Here is a 21,136-nt window from a genome sequence, read left to right on the forward strand (position 1 = left end):
TACACACCCATGCTGCTGCCAGTACCACTCTCAGCCACACACCCATGCTGCTGCCAGTACCACTCTCAGCACACACACCCATGCTGCTGCCAGTACCACTCTCAGCACACACCCATGCTGCTGCCAGTACCACTCTCAGCCACACACCCATGCTGCTGCCAGTACCACTCTCAGCACACACACCCATGCTGCTGCCAGTACCACTCTCAGCCACACACCCATGCTGCTGCCAGTACCACTCTCAGCCACACACCCATGCTGCTGCCAGTACCACTCTCAGCCACACACCCATGCTGCTGCCAGTACCACTCTCAGCACACACACCCATGCTGCTGCCAGTACCACTCTCAGCCACACACCCATGCTGCTGCCAGTACCACTCTCAGCCACACACCCATGCTGCTGCCAGTACCACTCTCAGCACACACACCCATGCTGCTGCCAGTACCACTCTCAGCACACACACCCATGCTGCTGCCAGTACCACTCTCAGCCACACACCCAGGCTGCTGCCAGTACCACTCTCAGCCACACACCCATGCTGCTGCCAGTACCACTCTCAGCCACACACCCATGCTGCTGCCAGTACCACTCTCAGCCACACACCCATGCTGCTGCCAGTACCACTCTCAGCCACACACCCATGCTGCTGCCAGTACCACTCTCAGCACACACACCCATGCTGCTGCCAGTACCACTCTCAGCCACACACCCAGGCTGCTGCCAGTACCACTCTCAGCCACACACCCATGCTGCTGCCAGTACCACTCTCAGCACACACCCATGCTGCTGCCAGTACCACTCTCAGCTACACACCCATGCTGCTGCCAGTACCACTCTCAGCCACACACCCATGCTGCTGCCAGTACCACTCTCAGCCACACACCCATGCTGCTGCCAGTACCACTCTCAGCCACACACCCATGCTGCTGCCAGTACCACTCTCAGCCACACACCCATGCTGCTGCCAGTACCACTCTCAGCTACACACCCATGCTGCTGCCAGTACCACTCTCAGCCACACACCCATGCTGCTGCCAGTACCACTCTCAGCCACACACCCATGCTGCTGCCAGTACCACTCTCAGCCACACACCCATGCTGCTGCCAGTACCACTCTCAGCCACACACCCATGCTGCTGCCAGTACCACTCTCAGCCACACACCCATGCTGCTGCCAGTACCACTCTCAGCCACACACCCATGCTGCTGCCAGTACCACTCTCAGCCACACACCCATGCTGCTGCCAGTACCACTCTCAGCCACACACCCATGCTGCTGCCAGTACCACTCTCAGCCACACACCCATGCTGCTGCCAGTACCACTCTCAGCCACACACACCCATGCTGCTGCCAGTACCACTCTCAGCCACACACCCATGCTGCTGCCAGTACCACTCTCAGCCACACACCCATGCTGCTGCCAGTACCACTCTCAGCCACACACCCATGCTGCTGCCAGTACCACTCTCAGCCACACACCCATGCTGCTGCCAGTACCACTCTCAGCCACACACCCATGCTGCTGCCAGTACCACTCTCAGCCACACACCCATGCTGCTGCCAGTACCACTCTCAGCCACACACCCATGCTGCTGCCAGTACCACTCTCAGCCACACACCTATGCTGCTGCAAGTACCACTCTCAGCCACACACCCATGCTGCTGCCAGTACCACTCTCAGCCACACACCCATGCTGCTGCCAGTACCACTCTCAGCCACACACCCATGCTGCTGCCAGTACCACTCTCAGCCACACACCCATGCTGCTGCCAGTACCACTCTCAGCCACACACCCATGCTGCTGCCAGTACCACTCTCAGCCACACACCCATGCTGCTGCCAGTACCACTCTCAGCCACACACCCAGGCTGCTGCCAGTACCACTCTCAGCCACACACCCAGGCTGCTGCCAGTACCACTCTCAGCCACACATCCATGCTGCTGCCAGTACCACTCTCAGCCACACACACCCATGCTGCTGCCAGTACCACTCTCAGCCACACACACCCATGCTGCTGCCAGTACCACTCTCAGCCACACACCCATGCTGCTGCCAGTACCACTCTCAGCCACACACCCATGCTGCTGCCAGTACCACTCTCAGCCACACACACCCATGCTGCTGCCAGTACCACTCTCAGCCACACACACCCATGCTGCTGCCAGTACCACTCTCAGCCACACACACCCATGCTGCTGCCAGTACCACTCTCAGCACACACACCCATGCTGCTGCCAGTACCACTCTCAGCACACACACCCATGCTGCTGCCAGTACCACTCTCAGCACACACACCCATGCTGCTGCCAGTACCACTCTCAGCCACACACCCATGCTGCTGCCAGTACCACTCTCAGCCACACACCCATGCTGCTGCCAGTACCACTCTCAGCCACACTCCCATGCTGCTGCCAGTACCACTCTCAGCCACACACCCATGCTGCTACCAGTACCACTCTCAGCCACACACCCATGCTGCTGCCAGTACCACTCTCAGCCACACACCCATGCTGCTGCCAGTACCACTCTCAGCCACACACCCATGCTGCTACCAGTTCCACTCATACAGTCCTGGTGTGCTCAAGTGTTCGTGCAGCACCACTCATACAGTCCTGGTGTGCTCAAATGTTCGTGCAGCACCACTCATACAGTCCTGGTGTGCTCAAGTGTTCGTGCAGCACCGCTCATACAGTCCTGGCGTGCTCAAGTGTTCGTGCAGCACCACTCATACAGTCCTGGTGTGCTCAGGTGTTCGTGCAGCACCACTCATACAGTCCTGGCGTGCTCAAGTGTTCGTGCAGCACCACTCATACAGTCCTGGCGTGCTCAGGTGTTCGTGCAGCACCACTCATACAGTCCTGGCGTGCTCAAGTGTTCGTGCAGCACCACTCATACAGTCCTGGCGTGCTCAGGTGTTCGTGCAGCACCACTCATACAGTCCTGGTGTGCTCAAGTGTTCGTGCAGCACCACTCATACAGTCCTGGCGTGCTCAAGTGTTCGTGCAGCACCACTCATACAGTCCTGGTGTGCTCAAGTGTTCGTGCAGCACCACTCATACAGTCCTGGCGTGCTCAAGTGTTCGTGCAGCACCACTCATACAGTCTTGGTGTGCTCAAGTTTTCGTGCAGCACCACTCATACAGTCCTGGCGTGCTCAAGTGTTCGTGCAGCACCACTCATACAGTCCTGGTGTGCTCAAGTGTTCGTGCAGCACCACTCATACAGTCCTGGCGTGCTCAAGTGTTCGTGCAGCACCACTCATACAGTCCTGGCGTGCTCAAGTGTTCGTGCAGCACCACTCAAAGTCGGCTGTTCTTGTTGTTTCAGATTCAGCAACTCTGAACAAAAAGTTGCAAGTAGCACAGGTTATGGTGAGCCCGTTGTGGACTTACCTGCCACAGGAGAGGACTGTAACTGTGTAAAAGTGGGCTGTGAACTCCCGCCTTTATGGTGCTTGCCGGTCAGTCACCGTTCCGCAACTGGCATTGAACCGGAGGAGATCAGGCTCTTTGCAACACAATTATCATAGGACGTTTCCACTCAGGGAGAACATTCAACGCCTGGTGACCGATATATCACGCCTCTCACAGGAGATGAGAGACGTGATATATCACGCGTGTTATATACCATGCCACAGATGAGAGGCATGACATACTTTACTCCGGCTGAGGACTAAGAAAATATATGCAACAAATTAACAGATTTCGAGATATTGTAATGATCTAGGGCTCAGCTCATTAGTTCTCCCTTCTCCCCTCCTTTCCTTCTCCCTCTCCCCTCCTTCCTTCTCCCCTCCACTTGGCCGTCATTCGTCTCCTCCTCTTCCCCCCCCCCCTGTCGCCCATTTGTCAGGGTCAAGAGGTTGACCTGAGGGTAGGGTGGTCTTGGATACCTTGGCTTCTCCCACTCAACTTCCCCCTCTCATTCCCTCTCTTTCCCTCTCATTCCCTCTCATTCCCTCTCTTTCCCTCTCAGAACCGGTCCCGTCCCCATACGAGGCAGAGTCAAATGTCCCTACTCGTATCTTAGAGGAGACAGGCTTGAACATAATTTATCAGTTTTGTAAACATTGCTCGCAGGTGCACTGGGGATCCATAGAGGCGCCTTGTCTCCCTTCTCATAGCTGGGGAGAGCTGACTCAATCTTCAGGAATTCATGTAGCTTTCCACGGCAGATCAGTGAAGGTGATTGGCCTGAGATAAGGGCCAAGTCCTTATTGGCCCTAGAGAGCCAGACCTCAGGCCTACGTGTTAAATGGTTGGCCATTGCCAAAATAATAGGTGGAGCCCTGGGGCTGTATTAGATGGTGGGAGGAGTAATCCTTCCCAGCAATAAGTTGGAAAAACAAAATTTTCATTAGTGTGTCTTGGGAGTGTATTAGGAACAGGGCCGCAAGCCCGTATCCTAGGGGCTGAGGGCAGCCATCAACATCTGGGCCGTAGTGCGGGTATTTAAGGTATAGTAGCACTTGAGTTTCGTGTCCTCAATAAATATCCATTGTGCCTCTAGGGAAATAGAATAGGTTATGTGTTTCAAATTGTCTTAATTTACATGTTTCATAAAATAAATTGTATAGCTTGTCCAGTGGTATTCACTTAACTCCCCCTTGATATATTTTGCTACTTTGTCATTTTTAGGTGTTGTATCGGAAGCCCCCAGGTTCTCCTACAATTAATCGATACTAAAGTTGCCCTTGGATTTAAATTAGTAACGTAAATTACACAAACTAACTTTCCAAAATTTATTACTGAAATTCATATTACCCGGAGTCCCATGGTTACTGATTCCTTGCCTTCCTGGGGGATCGGTGATAGACACATTCAGGTATGGTTGGTCGGGAAGGTGGTGGCAGTGCAAATGTGTTTTGTTATTGTTTTTAACTAATAACCCTTGTCCTTGGTGTATCTTCCTCATTTAATATCTTCCTCCTGCCCGAAACGCTTTGCGTAATAGTGGCTTTAGGCATTGTATGTACTAGCTCCTATCTATAAAGACAACAAACTTTGTAAAATCTCTTTATGTATGTACCTTTGCCTAAATAAAAATTATTATTATTATTATTATAATATTCCTCTTATATACGGGGCAGTCCAGTGAGGGGTCATACTGGACTGTAACAGTGTTAAGCTGGGGTATTGAGTGAAGAGAGACAGAGATGTACAACAGAGAGCGTATATTACGATCACGAGAGATAACAAGATAACAGGATTAATACTGGGGAACATTGGGTTATTACAATAGAGGCCGCGGTTATTACGACAGGGTAAAGCGGGCTTTACAATATTATGAAGAACCATCTTTGTATAATACCTAATCTTTCTCCTGTGTGGTTTCTTAGACAGGGTAAATAATCCAAGTCTGTTCTTGTGTTTGATATATTAAAGTCTCTCTGGTTGTCGTAGGCTGGAAAGTAAAGAGTCGTGTTGGAGGGTCGTAGACGACCTGTGCGCCTTACCTGCCCATAGTCGTCCCTGGGGGTCACATTTGGCATCGTTGAAGTGGTCGTCTGTGGTGGTCTGGATGACCTTGGCGGTGACGGTGTGACTGTCGGGGTCGTCCGGAGACCAGCGCACCACGCACAGCGTCTTGCCCATCCCCACCAGCAGCAGGTCGGGCTCTCCCTCCACCGGTATCACCACGCTGATCACCTCCGCCACGCCTCCGTCCTCTGCAACCACACACACACTCAGTCATGCCAGTACGTGTGTGTTGCGGCGGTGGACCGCACAACACGCTCACTTGTGCATGTGTACCTATGTCTACCCTTCCCTAGGCGGCGGTCTTGTTTGGCTCCCATTGTCACGAACAGAAAACCTGTTAGGCTTATCGAGGTACTCTTAGTGAGCTACCAACTGACCTTTCCCAGGATGCAACCCACAACAGCTACTCAACCTTTGGGTACCTATTTATTGCAAGGTGAATAATGGCATGAAGTGTAAGGAGACGTTACCTTACCTACCTTGAGATGGTTTTGGGGCTTAGTGTCCATGCGGCCCGGTCCTCGACCAGGCCTTCTTTGGTCACCAGACGTGGCCAAAAGTTTCGCTCAGCGCACGAAACTGTTCCAATCTGTTGTTCATGCACGCTAACTGCTCTAATCACTGGGCTAAGGACATTTTCCATTTTCGGGGAAACTAAAACTCGGTAATCTATCCCAACCTAACGCTTGGTATCTGTGCATGGGGTTCAACCAATATAAACTATCTCAAGCCAATCAGAACTGTAACAAACTGACTTCAGTCAATACACAGCCCCTCTGTTTCAGTCCTTAAACTTACTGAACATTCACTCACTCCACACATTCTCTTGTGGTATTTATATCAACCTATTCCTATTCCTAGAAACAAATCCTGTTCTGAAACCCTTCTCAGAGCCATGTAACAGAACCCAAGACCATCACACCAGAAATAAATATATGTTATTGCCAGAATCAACTAAATAGCATGCAAACATGACATGCAAATGGGGCCTAAATATATATGGAATTGGGGCCCAATATGGATGTAAATGAGACAACATATGGTTGTGTTATGTATTGGGATTTGGCTATTGAGGCAGAGACGAGCGACGTCACGTCACACAAACGATACCTCTATCACCGTTGGCCGTCAGTCAACAACACACACAACGTTTTTTCAAGTGGTTTACAAACATTTACATTTACAAATATAGTTCATATACTTTATTTGAATAATGGTATTAAGAATTAATTTCACATCAATATCAGAAATATGATTGTCGGAAAAACTGACACCATTTACTAACATTTTAATACAATAGGCAGATAATATTAGTGCTGTTTTGTAATAAATAAATTAACTCATAGAAGATGTGGCACAGTGGAATTTTCCTAGGTAGAAAACAGAGATGTCATTGCCACATGTCGCTATTAAATTCACCACCAAATATTGGGAATCCTTTTTAATACAGCAGTCTCTGGACTGTAAACATCAAAAAACATTTCCCTTGAATATAATTAATTATCAGTACCAAAATAGAGTAAATGTAGTCCCTCTCTCTCCACTTCTTGATAAAACAGTGAATAGCCGAGGTGTCAGTGGAGGGGAGACCACAGTCAGTCGCCATTTTAATTTAACAACAGTCGCTGGGGTAAACCTAGCTCCTATAATTTTCCCTTGAACAACAGTGTTACAGGACTAATAGTGTTCCCGTTATCAACATCAACTATGTCTGCTGTAAGGGAGGTATTCGAGCCGAAATCCATTATAAATCCCCATATACCTGGCCAGTTGTGTAGGTAGATTAGTGTGACCCATTAAGAATGCTAGACAGTGACCGAAACAGGGTGAGCAATACTCTCATCTCTTGATTTAAATAATTATATATATTCCCTGACATAGCTGTCATATTAGGTTACAAATATTATAGTGTTATAGTGTGTGCCCTTTGACAGGTGTAATTAAAGGGGAAGAAGAAGAAGCACAATTAACAACTACTTGGCACACCAGTACATGTGTTGACGCCAGCCTCAATCACAAAAAGTTTTCATCGGTGATCATACTGGTTATTTAGACCAAAATCTGCCATCCAATATTAGGCCGCCGCATTTAATGTAGTAGTCTAATACTGAGGTGAATGTCTACTAATCTATAACTATATATAATCTAATAAACCCCCAGAATGTGTGTAGGAAACCGATTTGTGGGAATTTTTAAATCATACAGTCCACTTTAAACATCATAATTTATATTTTTCGATAGTAAACTAACGTAAAATATAAATTACTATAAAACTTAATATAAACTAAATAAATATAAATCCCACACGTCATTTTCCCCTCAATGATGACCAAACCACTCATCAGAAAATGATGTAACGACGATTTAATTTTGTATTGCTGCTGCTGCTGGAGGTGGCTAGTTTACTGGGTACCCTGCTGGAGGTGGCTAGTTTACTAAGTACCCTGCTGGAGGTGGCTAGTTTACTGTGTACCCTGCTGGAGGTGGCTAGTTTACTGGGTACCCTGCTGGAGGTGGCTAGTTTACTGTGTACCCTGCTGGAGGTGGCTAGTTTACTAAGTACCCTGCTGGAGGTGGCTAGTTTACTGTGTACCCTGCTGGAGGTGGCTAGTTTACTGGGTACCCTGCTGGAGGTGGCTAGTTTACTAAGTACCCTGCTGGAGGTGGCTAGTTTACTGTGTACCCTGCTGGAGGTGGCTAGTTTACTGGGTACCCTGCTGGAGGTGGCTAGTTTACTAAGTACCCTGCTGGAGGTGGCTAGTTTACTAAGTACCCTGCTGGAGGTGGCTAGTTTACTGTGTACCCTGCTGGAGGTGGCTAGTTTACTGGGTACCCTGCTGGAGGTGGCTAGTTTACTGTGTACCCTGCTGGAGGTGGCTAGTTTACTGGGTACCCTGCTGGAGGTGGCTAGTTTACTGTGTACCCTGCTGGAGGTGGCTAGTTTACTGTGTACCCTGCTGGAGGTGGCTAGTTTACTGGGTACCCTGCTGGAGGTGGCTAGTTTACTGTGTACCCTGCTGGAGGTGGCTAGTTTACTGTGTACCCTGCTGGAGGTGGCTAGTTTACTGGTACCCTGACTGGAGGTGGCTGAGTTTACTGTGTACCCTGCTGGAGGTGGCTTAGTTTACTGGGTACCCTGCTGGAGGTGCTAGTTTACTGTGTACCCTGCTGGAGGTGGCTAGTTTACTGTGTACCCTGCTGGAGGTGGCTAGTTACTGGGTACCCTGCTGGAGGGTGGCTAGTTACTGTGTACCCTGCTGGAGGTGGCTAGTTTACTGGGTACCCTGCTGGAGGTGGCTAGTTTACTGTGGTACCCTGCTGGAGGTGACTAGTTTACTGTGTACCCTGCTGGAGGTGGCTAGTTTACTGGGTACCCTGCTGGAGGTGGCTAGTTTACTGTGTACCCTGCTGGAGGTGGCTAGTTTACTGTGTACCCTGCTGGAGGTGCTAGTTTACTGTGTACCCTGCTGGAGGTGGCTAGTTTACTGGGTACCCCTGCTGGAGGTGGCTAGTTTACTGTGTACCCTGCTGGAGGTGACTAGTTTACTGTGTACCCTGCTGGAGGTGGCTAGTTTACTGGGTACCCTGCTGGAGGTGGCTAGTTTACTGTGTACCCTGCTGGAGGTGGCTAGTTTACTGTGTACCCTGCTGGAGGTGGCTAGTTTACTGTGTACCCTGCTGGAGGTGGCTAGTTTACTGGGTACCCTGCTGGAGGTGGCTAGTTTACTGGGTACCCTGCTGGAGGTGGCTAGTTTACTGTGTACCCTGCTGGAGGTGGCTAGTTTACTGTGTACCCTGCTGGAGGTGGCTAGTTTACTGTGTACCCTGCTGGAGGTGGCTAGTTTACTGGGTACCCTGCTGGAGGTGGCTAGTTTACTGTGTACCCTGCTGGAGGTGGCTAGTTTACTGTGTACCCTGCTGGAGGTGGCTAGTTTACTGTGTACCCTGCTGGAGGTGGCTAGTTTACTGTGTACCCTGCTGGAGGTGGCTAGTTTACTGTGTACCCTGCTGGAGGTGGCTAGTTTACTGGGTACCCTGCTGGAGGTGGCTAGTTTACTGGGTACCCTGCTGGAGGTGGCTAGTTTACTGTGTACCCTGCTGGAGGTGGCTAGTTTACTGTGTACCCTGCTGGAGGTGGCTAGTTTACTGGGTACCCTGCTGGAGGTGGCTAGTTTACTGGTACCCTGCTGGAGGTGGCTAGTTTACTGTGTACCCTGCTGGAGGTGGCTAGTTTACTGTGTACCCTGCTGGAGGTGGCTAGTTTACTGTGTACCCTGCTGGAGGTGGCTAGTTTACTGTGTACCCTGCTGGAGGTGGCTAGTTTACTGTGTACCCTGCTGGAGGTGGCTAGTTTACTGTGTACCCTGCTGGAGGTGGCTAGTTTACTGGTACCCTGCTGGAGGTGGCTAGTTTACTGTGTACCCTGCTGGAGGTGGCTAGTTTACTGTGTACCCTGCTGGAGGTGGCTAGTTTACTGTGTACCCTGCTGGAGGTGGCTAGTTTACTGGTACCCTGCTGGAGGTGGCTAGTTTACTGTGTACCCTGCTGGAGGTGGCTAGTTTACTGTGTACCCTGCTGGAGGTGGCTAGTTTACTGGTACCCTGCTGGAGGTGGCTAGTTTACTGTGTACCCTGCTGGAGGTGGCTAGTTTACTGGTACCCTGCTGGAGGTGGCTAGTTTACTGTGTACCCTGCTGGAGGTGGCTAGTTTACTGTGTACCCTGCTGGAGGTGGCTAGTTTACTGTGTACCCTGCTGGAGGTGGCTAGTTTACTGTGTACCCTGCTGGAGGTGGCTAGTTTACTGTGTACCCTGCTGGAGGTGGCTAGTTTACTGTGTACCCTGCTGGAGGTGGCTAGTTTACTGTGTACCCTGCTGGAGGTGGCTAGTTTACTGGGTACCCTGCTGGAGGTGGCTAGTTTACTGGTACCCTGCTGGAGGTGGCTAGTTTACTGTGTACCCTGCTGGAGGTGGCTAGTTTACTGTGTACCCTGCTGGAGGTGGCTAGTTTACTGTGTACCCTGCTGGAGGTGGCTAGTTTTACTGTGTACCCTGCTGGAGGTGGCTAGTTTACTGTGTACCCTGCTGGAGGTGGCTAGTTTACTGTGTACCCTGCTGGAGGTGGCTAGTTTACTGTGTACCCTGCTGGAGGTGGCTAGTTTACTGGGTACCCTGCTGGAGGTGGCTAGTTTACTGTGTACCCTGCTGGAGGTGGCTAGTTTACTGTGTACCCTGCTGGAGGTGGCTAGTTTACTGTGTACCCTGCTGGAGGTGGCTAGTTTACTGTGTACCCTGCTGGAGGTGGCTAGTTACTGTGTACCCTGCTGGAGGTGGCTAGTTTACTGTGTACCCTGCTGGAGGTGGCTAGTTTACTGTGTACCCTGCTGGAGGTGGCTAGTTTACTGTGTACCCTGCTGGAGGTGGCTAGTTTACTGTGTACCCTGCTGGAGGTGGCTAGTTTACTGTGTACCCTGCTGGAGGTGGCTAGTTTACTGTGTACCCTGCTGGAGGTGGCTAGTTTACTGTGTACCCTGCTGGAGGTGGCTAGTTACTGTGTACCCTGCTGGAGGTGGCTAGTTTACTGTGTACCCTGCTGGAGGTGCTAGTTTACTGTGTACCCTGCTGGAGGTGGCTAGTTTACTGTGTACCCTGCTGGAGGTGGCTAGTTTACTGTGTACCCTGCTGGAGGTGGCTAGTTTACTGTGTACCCTGCTGGAGGTGGCTAGTTTACTGGTACCCTGCTGGAGGTGGCTAGTTTACTGGGTACCCTGCTGGAGGTGGCTAGTTTACTGTGTACCCTGCTGGAGGTGGCTAGTTTACTGTGTACCCTGCTGGAGGTGGCTAGTTTACTGTGTACCCTGCTGGAGGTGGCTAGTTTACTGTGTACCCTGCTGGAGGTGGCTAGTTTACTGTGTACCCTGCTGGAGGTGGCTAGTTTTACTGTGTACCCTGCTGGAGGTGGCTAGTTTACTGGTGTACCCTGCTGGAGGTGGCTAGTTTACTGTGTACCCTGCTGGAGGTGGCTAGTTTACTGTGTACCCTGCTGGAGGTGGCTAGTTTACTGTGGTACCCTGCTGGAGGTGGCTAGTTTACTGTGTACCCTGCTGGAGGTGGCTAGTTTACTGTGTACCCTGCTGGAGGGGGCTAGTTTACCTGTGTACCCTGCTGGAGGTGGCTAGTTTACTGGTTACCCTGCTGGAGGTGGCTAGTTTACTGTGTACCCTGCTGGAGGTGGCTAGTTTACTGTGTACCCTGCTGGAGGTGGCTAGTTTACTGGGTACCCTGCTGGAGGTGGCTAGTTTACTGTGTACCCTGCTGGAGGTGGCTAGTTTACTGTGTACCCTGCTGGAGGTGGCTAGTTTACTGGGTACCCTGCTGGAGGTGGCTAGTTTACTGTGTACCCTGCTGGAGGTGGCTAGTTTACTGTGTACCCTGCTGGAGGTGGCTAGTTTACTGGGTACCCTGCTGGAGGTGGCTAGTTTACTGTGTACCCTGCTGGAGGTGGCTAGTTTTACTGTGTACCCTGCTGGAGGTGGCTAGTTTACTGTGTACCCTGCTGGAGGTGGCTAGTTTACTGGGTACCCTGCTGGAGTGGCTAGTTTACTGTGTACCCTGCTGGAGGTGGCTAGTTTACTGGGTACCCTGCTGGAGGTGGCTAGTTTACTGTGTACCCTGCTGGAGGTGGCTAGTTTACTGTGTACCCTGCTGGAGGTGGCTAGTTTACTGTGTACCCTGCTGGAGGTGGCTAGTTTACTGGGTACCCTGCTGGAGGTGGCTAGTTTACTGTGTACCCTGCTGGAGGTGGCTAGTTTACTGTGTACCCTGCTGGAGGTGGCTAGTTTTACTGTGTACCCTGCTGGAGGTGGCTAGTTACTGTGTACCCTGCTGGAGGTGGCTAGTTTACTGTGTACCCTGCTGGAGGTGGCTAGTTTACTGGTACCCTGCTGGAGGTGGCTAGTTTTACTGTGTACCCTGCTGGAGGTGGCTAGTTTACTGTGTACCCTGCTGGAGGTGGCTAGTTTACTGTGTACCTGCTGGAGGTGGCTAGTTTACTGTGTACCCTGCTGGAGGTGGCTAGTTTACTGTGTACCCTGCTGGAGGTGGCTAGGTTTACTGTGTACCCTGCTGAGGTGGCTAGTTTTACTGTTTACCCTGCTGGAGGTGGCTAGTTTACTGGGTACCCTGCTGGAGGTGGCTAGTTTACTGTGCACCCTGCTGGAGGTGCTAGTTTACTGTGTACCCTGCTGGGGTGGCTAGTTTACGGGGTACCCCTGCTGGAGGTGGCTAGTTTACTGGGTACCCTGCTGGAGGTGGCTAGTTTACTGTGTCCCTGCTGGAGGTGCTAGTTTACTGTGTACCCTGCTGGAGGTGGCTAGTTTACTGTGTACCCTGCTGGAGGTGGCTAGTTTACTGTGTACCCTGCTGGAGTGGCTAGTTTACTGTGTACCCTGCTGGAGGTGGCTAGTTTACTGTGTACCCTGCTGGAGGTGGCTAGTTTACTGGGTACCCTGCTGGAGGTGGCTAGTTTACTGTGTACCCTGCTGGAGGTGGCTAGTTTACTGTGTACCCTGCTGGAGGTGGCTAGTTTACTGTGTACCCTGCTGGAGGTGGCTAGTTTACTGTGTACCCTGCTGGAGGTGGCTAGTTTACTGTGTACCCTGCTGGAGGTGGCTAGTTTACTGTGTACCCTGCTGGAGGTGGCTAGTTTTACTGTGTAACCCTGCTGGAGGTGGCTAGTTTACTGTGTACCCTGCTGGAGGTGGCTAGTTTACTGGGTACCCTGCTGGAGGTGGCTAGTTTACTGTGTACCCTGCTGGAGGTGGCTAGTTTACTGTGTACCCTGCTGGAGGTGGCTAGTTTACTGGTACCCTGCTGGAGGTGGCTAGTTTACTGGTACCCTGCTGGAGGTGGCTAGTTTACTGTGTACCCTGCTGGAGGTGGCTAGTTTACTGGTACCCTGCTGGAGGTGGCTAGTTTACTGGTACCCTGCTGGAGGTGGCTAGTTTACTGGTACCCTGCTGGAGGTGGCTAGTTTACTGGGTACCCTGCTGGAGGTGGCTAGTTTACTGTGTACCCTGCTGGAGGTGGCTAGTTTACTGTGTACCCTGCTGGAGGTGGCTAGTTTACTGTGTACCCTGCTGGAGGTGGCTAGTTTACTGTGTACCCTGCTGGAGGTGGCTAGTTTACTGTGTACCCTGCTGGAGGTGGCTAGTTTACTGTGTACCCTGCTGGAGGTGGCTAGTTTACTGTGTACCCTGCTGGAGGTGGCTAGTTTACTGTGTACCCTGCTGGAGGTGGCTAGTTTACTGTGTACCCTGCTGGAGGTGGCTAGTTTACTGTGTACCCTGCTGGAGGTGGCTAGTTTACTGTGTACCCTGCTGGAGGTGGCTAGTTTACTGTGTACCCTGCTGGAGGTGGCTAGTTTACTGTGTACCCTGCTGGAGGTGGCTAGTTTACTGGTACCCTGCTGGAGGTGGCTAGTTTACTGTGTACCCTGCTGGAGGTGGCTAGTTTACTGGGTACCCTGCTGGAGGTGGCTAGTTTACTGTACCCTGCTGGAGGTGGCTAGTTTACTGGTACCCTGCTGGAGGTGGCTAGTTTACTGTGTACCCTGCTGGAGGTGGCTAGTTTACTGTGTACCCTGCTGGAGGTGGCTAGTTTACTGTGTACCCTGCTGGAGGTGGCTAGTTTACTGGTACCCTGCTGGAGGTGGCTAGTTTACTGGTACCCTGCTGGAGGTGGCTAGTTTACTGGGTACCCTGCTGGAGGTGGCTAGTTTACTGGTACCCTGCTGGAGGTGGCTAGTTTACTGGGTACCCTGCTGGAGGTGGCTAGTTTACTGGGTACCCTGCTGGAGGTGGCTAGTTTACTGTGACCCTGCTGGAGGTGGCTAGTTTACTGTGTACCCTGCTGGAGGTGGCTAGTTTACTGGTACCCTGCTGGAGGTGGCTAGTTTACTGGGTACCCTGCTGGAGGTGGCTAGTTTACTGTGTACCCTGCTGGAGGTGGCTAGTTTACTGGTACCCTGCTGGAGGTGGCTAGTTTACTGGGTACCCTGCTGGAGGTGGCTAGTTTACTGTGACCCTGCTGGAGGTGGCTAGTTTACTGTGTACCCTGCTGGAGGTGGCTAGTTTACTGGTACCCTGCTGGAGGTGGCTAGTTTACTGGGTACCCTGCTGGAGGTGGCTAGTTTACTGTGTACCCTGCTGGAGGTGGCTAGTTTACTGGGTACCCTGCTGGAGGTGGCTAGTTTACTGTGTACCCTGCTGGAGGTGGCTAGTTTACTGGTACCCTGCTGGAGGTGGCTAGTTTACTGTGTACCCTGCTGGAGGTGGCTAGTTTACTGTGTACCCTGCTGGAGGTGGCTAGTTTACTGTGTACCCTGCTGGAGGTGGCTAGTTTACTGTGTACCCTGCTGGAGGTGGCTAGTTTACTGTGTACCCTGCTGGAGGTGGCTAGTTTACTGTGTACCCTGCTGGAGGTGGCTAGTTTACTGGGTACCCTGCTGGAGGTGGCTAGTTTACTGTGTACCCTGCTGGAGGTGGCTAGTTTACTGTGTACCCTGCTGGAGGTGGCTAGTTTACTGTGTACCCTGCTGGAGGTGGCTAGTTTACTGGTGTACCCTGCTGGAGGTGGCTAGTTTACTGTGTACCCTGCTGGAGGTGGCTAGTTTACTGGTACCCTGCTGGAGGTGGCTAGTTTACTGGGTACCCTGCTGGAGGTGGCTAGTTTAGTTTACTGGGTACCCTGCTGGAGGTGGCTAGTTTACTGGGTACCCTGCTGGAGGTGGCTAGTTTACTGTGTACCCTGCTGGAGGTGGCTAGTTTACTGTGTACCCTGCTGGAGGTGGCTAGTTTACTGTGTACCCTGCTGGAGGTGGCTAGTTTACTGTGTACCCTGCTGGAGGTGGCTAGTTTACTGGGTACCCTGCTGGAGGTGGCTAGTTTACTGGGTACCCTGCTGGAGGTGGCTAGTTTACTGGGTACCCTGCTGGAGGTGGCTAGTTTACTGTGTACCCTGCTGGAGGTGGCTAGTTTACTGTGTACCCTGCTGGAGGTGGCTAGTTTACTGTGTACCCTGCTGGAGGTGGCTAGTTTACTGTGTACCCTGCTGGAGGTGGCTAGTTTACTGTACCCTGCTGGAGGTGGCTAGTTTACTGTGTACCCTGCTGGAGGTGGCTAGTTTACTGTGTACCCTGCTGGAGGTGGCTAGTTTACTGGGTACCCTGCTGGAGGTGGCTAGTTTACTGGGTACCCTGCTGGAGGTGGCTAGTTTACTGGGTACCCTGCTGGAGGTGGCTAGTTTACTGTGTACCCTGCTGGAGGTGGCTAGTTTACTGTGTACCCTGCTGGAGGTGGCTAGTTTACTGTGTACCCTGCTGGAGGTGGCTAGTTTACTGTGTACCCTGCTGGAGGTGGCTAGTTTACTGGGTACCCTGCTGGAGGTGGCTAGTTTACTGGGTACCCTGCTGGAGGTGGCTAGTTTACTGTGTACCCTGCTGGAGGTGGCTAGTTTACTGTGTACCCTGCTGGAGGTGGCTAGTTTACTGGTACCCTGCTGGAGGTGGCTAGTTTACTGGTACCCTGCTGGAGGTGGCTAGTTTACTGTGTACCCTGCTGGAGGTGGCTAGTTTACTGTGTACCCTGCTGGAGGTGGCTAGTTTACTGGTACCCTGCTGGAGGTGGCTAGTTTACTGGTACCCTGCTGGAGGTGGCTAGTTTACTGGGTACCCTGCTGGAGGTGGCTAGTTTACTGTGTACCCTGCTGGAGGTGGCTAGTTTACTGGGTACCCTGCTGGAGGTGGCTAGTTTACTGGGTACCCTGCTGGAGGTGGCTAGTTTACTGTACCCTGCTGGAGGTGGCTAGTTTACTGTGTACCCTGCTGGAGGTGGCTAGTTTACTGGTACCCTGCTGGAGGTGGCTAGTTTACTGTGTACCCTGCTGGAGGTGGCTAGTTTACTGGGTACCCTGCTGGAGGTGGCTAGTTTACTGTACCCTGCTGGAGGTGGCTAGTTTACTGGGTACCCTGCTGGAGGTGGCTAGTTTACTGTACCCTGCTGGAGGTGGCTAGTTTACTGGGTACCCTGCTGGAGGTGGCTAGTTTACTGGGTGTACCCTGCTGGAGGTGGCTAGTTTACTGGTACCCTGCTGGAGGTGGCTAGTTTACTGTGTACCCTGCTGGAGGTGGCTAGTTTACTGGTACCCTGCTGGAGGTGGCTAGTTTACTGTGTACCCTGCTGGAGGTGGCTAGTTTACTGTGTACCCTGCTGGAGGTGGCTAGTTTACTGTGTACCCTGCTGGAGGTGGCTAGTTTACTGTACCCTGCTGGAGGTGGCTAGTTTACTGTGACCCTGCTGGAGGTGGCTAGTTTACTGTGTACCCTGCTGGAGGTGGCTAGTTTACTGTGTACCCTGCTGGAGGTGGCTAGTTTACTGTGTACCCTGCTGGAGGTGGCTAGTTTACTGGTACCCTGCTGGAGGTGGCTAGTTTACTGTGTACCCTGCTGGAGGTGGCTAGTTTACTGTGTACCCTGCTGGAGGTGGCTAGTTTACTGTGTACCCTGCTGGAGGTGGCTAGTTTACTGTGTACCCTGCTGGAGGTGGCTAGTTTACTGTGTACCCTGCTGGAGGTGGCTAGTTTACTGGTACCCTGCTGGAGGTGGCTAGTTTACTGTGTACCCTGCTGGAGGTGGCTAGTTTACTGTGTACCCTGCTGGAGGTGGCTAGTTTACTGTGTACCCTGCTGGAGGTGGCTAGTTTACTGTACCCTGCTGGAGGTGGCTAGTTTACTGGGTACCCTGCTGGAGGTGGCTAGTTTACTGTGTACCCTGCTGGAGGTGGCTAGTTTACTGGTACCCTGCTGGAGGTGGCTAGTTTACTGTGTACCCTGCTGGAGGTGGCTAGTTTACTGGGTACCCTGCTGGAGGTGGCTAGTTTACTGGGTACCCTGCTGGAGGTGGCTAGTTTACTGTACCCTGCTGGAGGTGGCTAGTTTACTGGTACCCTGCTGGAGGTGGCTAGTTTACTGTGTACCCTGCTGGAGGTGGCTAGTTTACGTGTACCCTGCTGGAGGTGGCTAGTTTACGTGTACCCTGCTGGAGGTGGCTAGTTTACTGGTACCCTGCTGGAGGTGGCTAGTTTACTGGTACCCTGCTGGAGGTGGCTAGTTTACTGTGTACCCTGCTGGAGGTGGCTAGTTTACTGGGTACCCTGCTGGAGGTGGCTAGTTTACTGGGTACCCTGCTGGAGGTGGCTAGTTTACTGGGTACCCTGCTGGAGGTGGCTAGTTTACTGTGTACCCTGCTGGAGGTGGCTAGTTTACTGTGTACCCTGCTGGAGGTGGCTAGTTTACTGTACCCTGCTGGAGGTGGCTAGTTTACTGTGTACCCTGCTGGAGGTGGCTAGTTTACTGGGTACCCTGCTGGAGGTGGCTAGTTTACTGTACCCTGCTGGAGGTGGCTAGTTTACTGTGTACCCTGCTGGAGGTGGCTAGTTTACTGTGTACCCTGCTGGAGGTGGCTAGTTTACTGTGTACCCTGCTGGAGGTGGCTAGTTTACTGTGTACCCTGCTGGAGGTGGCTAGTTTACTGTGTACCCTGCTGGAGGTGGCTAGTTTACTGGGTACCCTGCTGGAGGTGGCTAGTTTACTGTGTACCCTGCTGGAGGTGGCTAGTTTACTGGTACCCTGCTGGAGGTGGCTAGTTTACTGTGTACCCTGCTGGAGGTGGCTAGTTTACTGGTACCCTGCTGGAGGTGGCTAGTTTACTGTGTACCCTGCTGGAGGTGGCTAGTTTACTGTGTACCCTGCTGGAGGTGGCTAGTTTACTGTGTACCCTGCTGGAGGTGGCTAGTTTACTGTGTACCCTGCTGGAGGTGGCTAGTTTACTGTGTACCCTGCTGGAGGTGGCTAGTTTACTGTGTACCCTGCTGGAGGGCTAGTTTACTGGGTACCCTGCTGGAGGTGGCTAGTTTACTGTGTACCCTGCTGGAGGTGGCTAGTTTACTGTGTACCCTGCTGGAGGTGGCTAGTTTACTGGTACCCTGCTGGAGGTGGCTAGTTTACTGGGTACCCTGCTGGAGGTGGCTAGTTTACTGGGTACCCTGCTGGAGGTGGCTAGTTTACTGTGTACCCTGCTGGAGGTGGCTAGTTTACTGGGTACCCTGCTGGAGGTGGCTAGTTTACTGGTACCCTGCTGGAGGTGGCTAGTTTACTGTGTACCCTGCTGGAGGTGGCTAGTTTAATGGTACCCTGCTGGAGGTGGCTAGTTTACTGTGTACCCTGCTGGAGGTGGCTAGTTTACTGGGTACCCTGCTGGAGGTGGCTAGTTTACTGGTACCCTGCTGGAGGTGGCTAGTTTACTGTGTACCCTGCTGGAGGTGGCTAGTTTACTGTGTACCCTGCTGGAGGTGGCTAGTTTACTGTGTACCCTGCTGGAGGTGGCTAGTTTACTGGTGTACCCTGCTGGAGGTGGCTAGTTTACTGTACCCTGCTGGAGGTGGCTAGTTTACTGGTACCCTGCTGGAGGTGGCTAGTTTACTGGTACCCTGCTGGAGGTGGCTAGTTTACTGGTACCCTGCTGGAGGTGGCTAGTTTACTGTGTACCCTGCTGGAGGTGGCTAGTTTACTGGGTACCCTGCTGGAGGTGGCTAGTTTACTGTGTACCCTGCTGGAGGTGGCTAGTTTACTGGGTACCCTGCTGGAGGTGGCTAGTTTACTGGTACCCTGCTGGAGGTGGCTAGTTTACTGTGTACCCTGCTGGAGGTGGCTAGTTTACTGGGTACCCTGCTGGAGGTGGCTAGTTTACTGGGTACCCTGCTGGAGGTGGCTAGTTTACTGTGTACCCTGCTGGAGGTGGCTAGTTTACTGGGTACCCTGCTGGAGGTGGCTAGTTTACTGTACCCTGCTGGAGGTGGCTAGTTTACTGTGTACCCTGCTGGAGGTGGCTAGTTTACTGTGTACCCTGCTGGAGGTGGCTAGTTTACTGTGTACCCTGCTGGAGGTGGCTAGTTTACTGTGTACCCTGCTGGAGGTGGCTAGTTTACTGTGTACCCTGCTGGAGGTGGCTAGTTTACTGGGTACCCTGCTGGAGGTGGCTAGTTTACTGTGTACCCTGCTGGAGGTGGCTAGTTTACTGGGTACCCTGCTGGAGGTGGCTAGTTTACTGTGTACCCTGCTGGAGGTGGCTAGTTTACTGGTACCCTGCTGGAGGTGGCTAGTTTACTGTGTACCCTGCTGGAGGTGGCTAGTTTACTGGGTACCCTGCTGGAGGTGGCTAGTTTACTGTGTACCCTGCTGGAGGTGGCTAGTTTACTGGTACCCTGCTGGAGGTGGCTAGTTTACTGGTACCCTGCTGGAGGTGGCTAGTTTACTGTGTACCCTGCTGGAGGTGGCTAGTTTACTGTGTACCCTGCTGGAGGTGGCTAGTTTACTGTGTACCCTGCTGGAGGTGGCTAGTTTACTGGTACCCTGCTGGAGGTGGCTAGTTTACTGGTACCCTGCTGGAGGTGGCTAGTTTACTGTGTACCCTGCTGGAGGTGGCTAGTTTACTGTGTACCCTGCTGGAGGTGGCTAGTTTACTGTGTACCCTGCTGGAGGTGGCTAGTTTACTGTGTACCCTGCTGGAGGTGGCTAGTTTACTGTGTACCCTGCTGGAGGTGGCTAGTTTACTGTGTACCCTGCTGGAGGTGGCTAGTTTACTGTGTACCCTGCTGGAGGTGGCTAGTTTACTGGTACCCTGCTGGAGGTGGCTAGTTTACTGGGTACCCTGCTGGAGGTGGCTAGTTTACTGTGTACCCTGCTGGAGGTGGCTAGTTTACTGTGTACCCTGCTGGAGGTGGCTAGTTTACTGTGTACCCTGCTGGAGGTGGCTAGTTTACTGTGTACCCTGCTGGAGGTGGCTAGTTTACTGTGTACCCTGCTGGAGGTGGCTAGTTTACTGTGTACCCTGCTGGAGGTGGCTAGTTTACTGTGTACCCTGCTGGAGGTGGCTAGTTTACTGTGTACCCTGCTGGAGGTGGCTAGTTTACTGTGTACCCTGCTGGAGGTGGCTAGTTTACTGTGTACCCTGCTGGAGGTGGCTAGTTTACTGTGTACCCTGCTGGAGGTGGCTAGTTTACTGGGCACCCTGCTGGAGGTGGCTAGTTTACTGTGTACCCTGCTGGAGGTGGCTAGTTTACTGGTACCCTGCTGGAGGTGGCTAGTTTACTGGGTACCCTGCTGGAGGTGGCTAGTTTACTGGGTACCCTGCTGGAGGTGGCTAGTTTACTGGGCACCCTGCTGGAGGTGGCTAGTTTACTGGGTACCCTGCTGGAGGTGGCTAGTTTACTGGGTACCCTGCTGGAGGTGGCTAGTTTACTGTGTACCCTGCTGGAGGTGGCTAGTTTACTGGGTACCCTGCTGGAGGTGGCTAGTTTACTGGGTACCCTGCTGGAGGTGGCTAGTTTACTGGGTACCCTGCTGGAGGTGGCTAGTTTACTGGTACCCTGCTGGAGGTGGCTAGTTTACTGGGTACCCTGCTGGAGGTGGCTAGTTTACTGGGCACCCTGCTGGAGGTGGCTAGTTTACTGGGTACCCTGCTGGAGGTGGCTAGTTTACTGGGTACCCTGCTGGAGGTGGCTAGTTTACTGGGCACCCTGCTGGAGGTGGCTAGTTT

The 21,136-nt window shown here is 52.5% G+C and overlaps 1 protein-coding gene across 1 annotated transcript in view; it reads right to left on the bottom strand.

The window, feature by feature from the left end:
- The window catches only part of LOC138370585 (regucalcin-like), a 111,344-nt gene that overhangs the window by 66,175 nt on the left and 24,033 nt on the right, over positions 1–21,136 (bottom strand). The window contains exon 3 of the mRNA XM_069334990.1: positions 5,462–5,674. Coding sequence (XP_069191091.1) covers positions 5,462–5,674 — 213 coding nt within the window. The remainder of the gene's footprint in view (positions 1–5,461; positions 5,675–21,136) is intronic.

This window comes from Procambarus clarkii, chromosome 32 (genome assembly GCF_040958095.1).
Source record: "Procambarus clarkii isolate CNS0578487 chromosome 32, FALCON_Pclarkii_2.0, whole genome shotgun sequence".
NCBI lineage: Eukaryota > Metazoa > Arthropoda > Malacostraca > Decapoda > Cambaridae > Procambarus > Procambarus clarkii.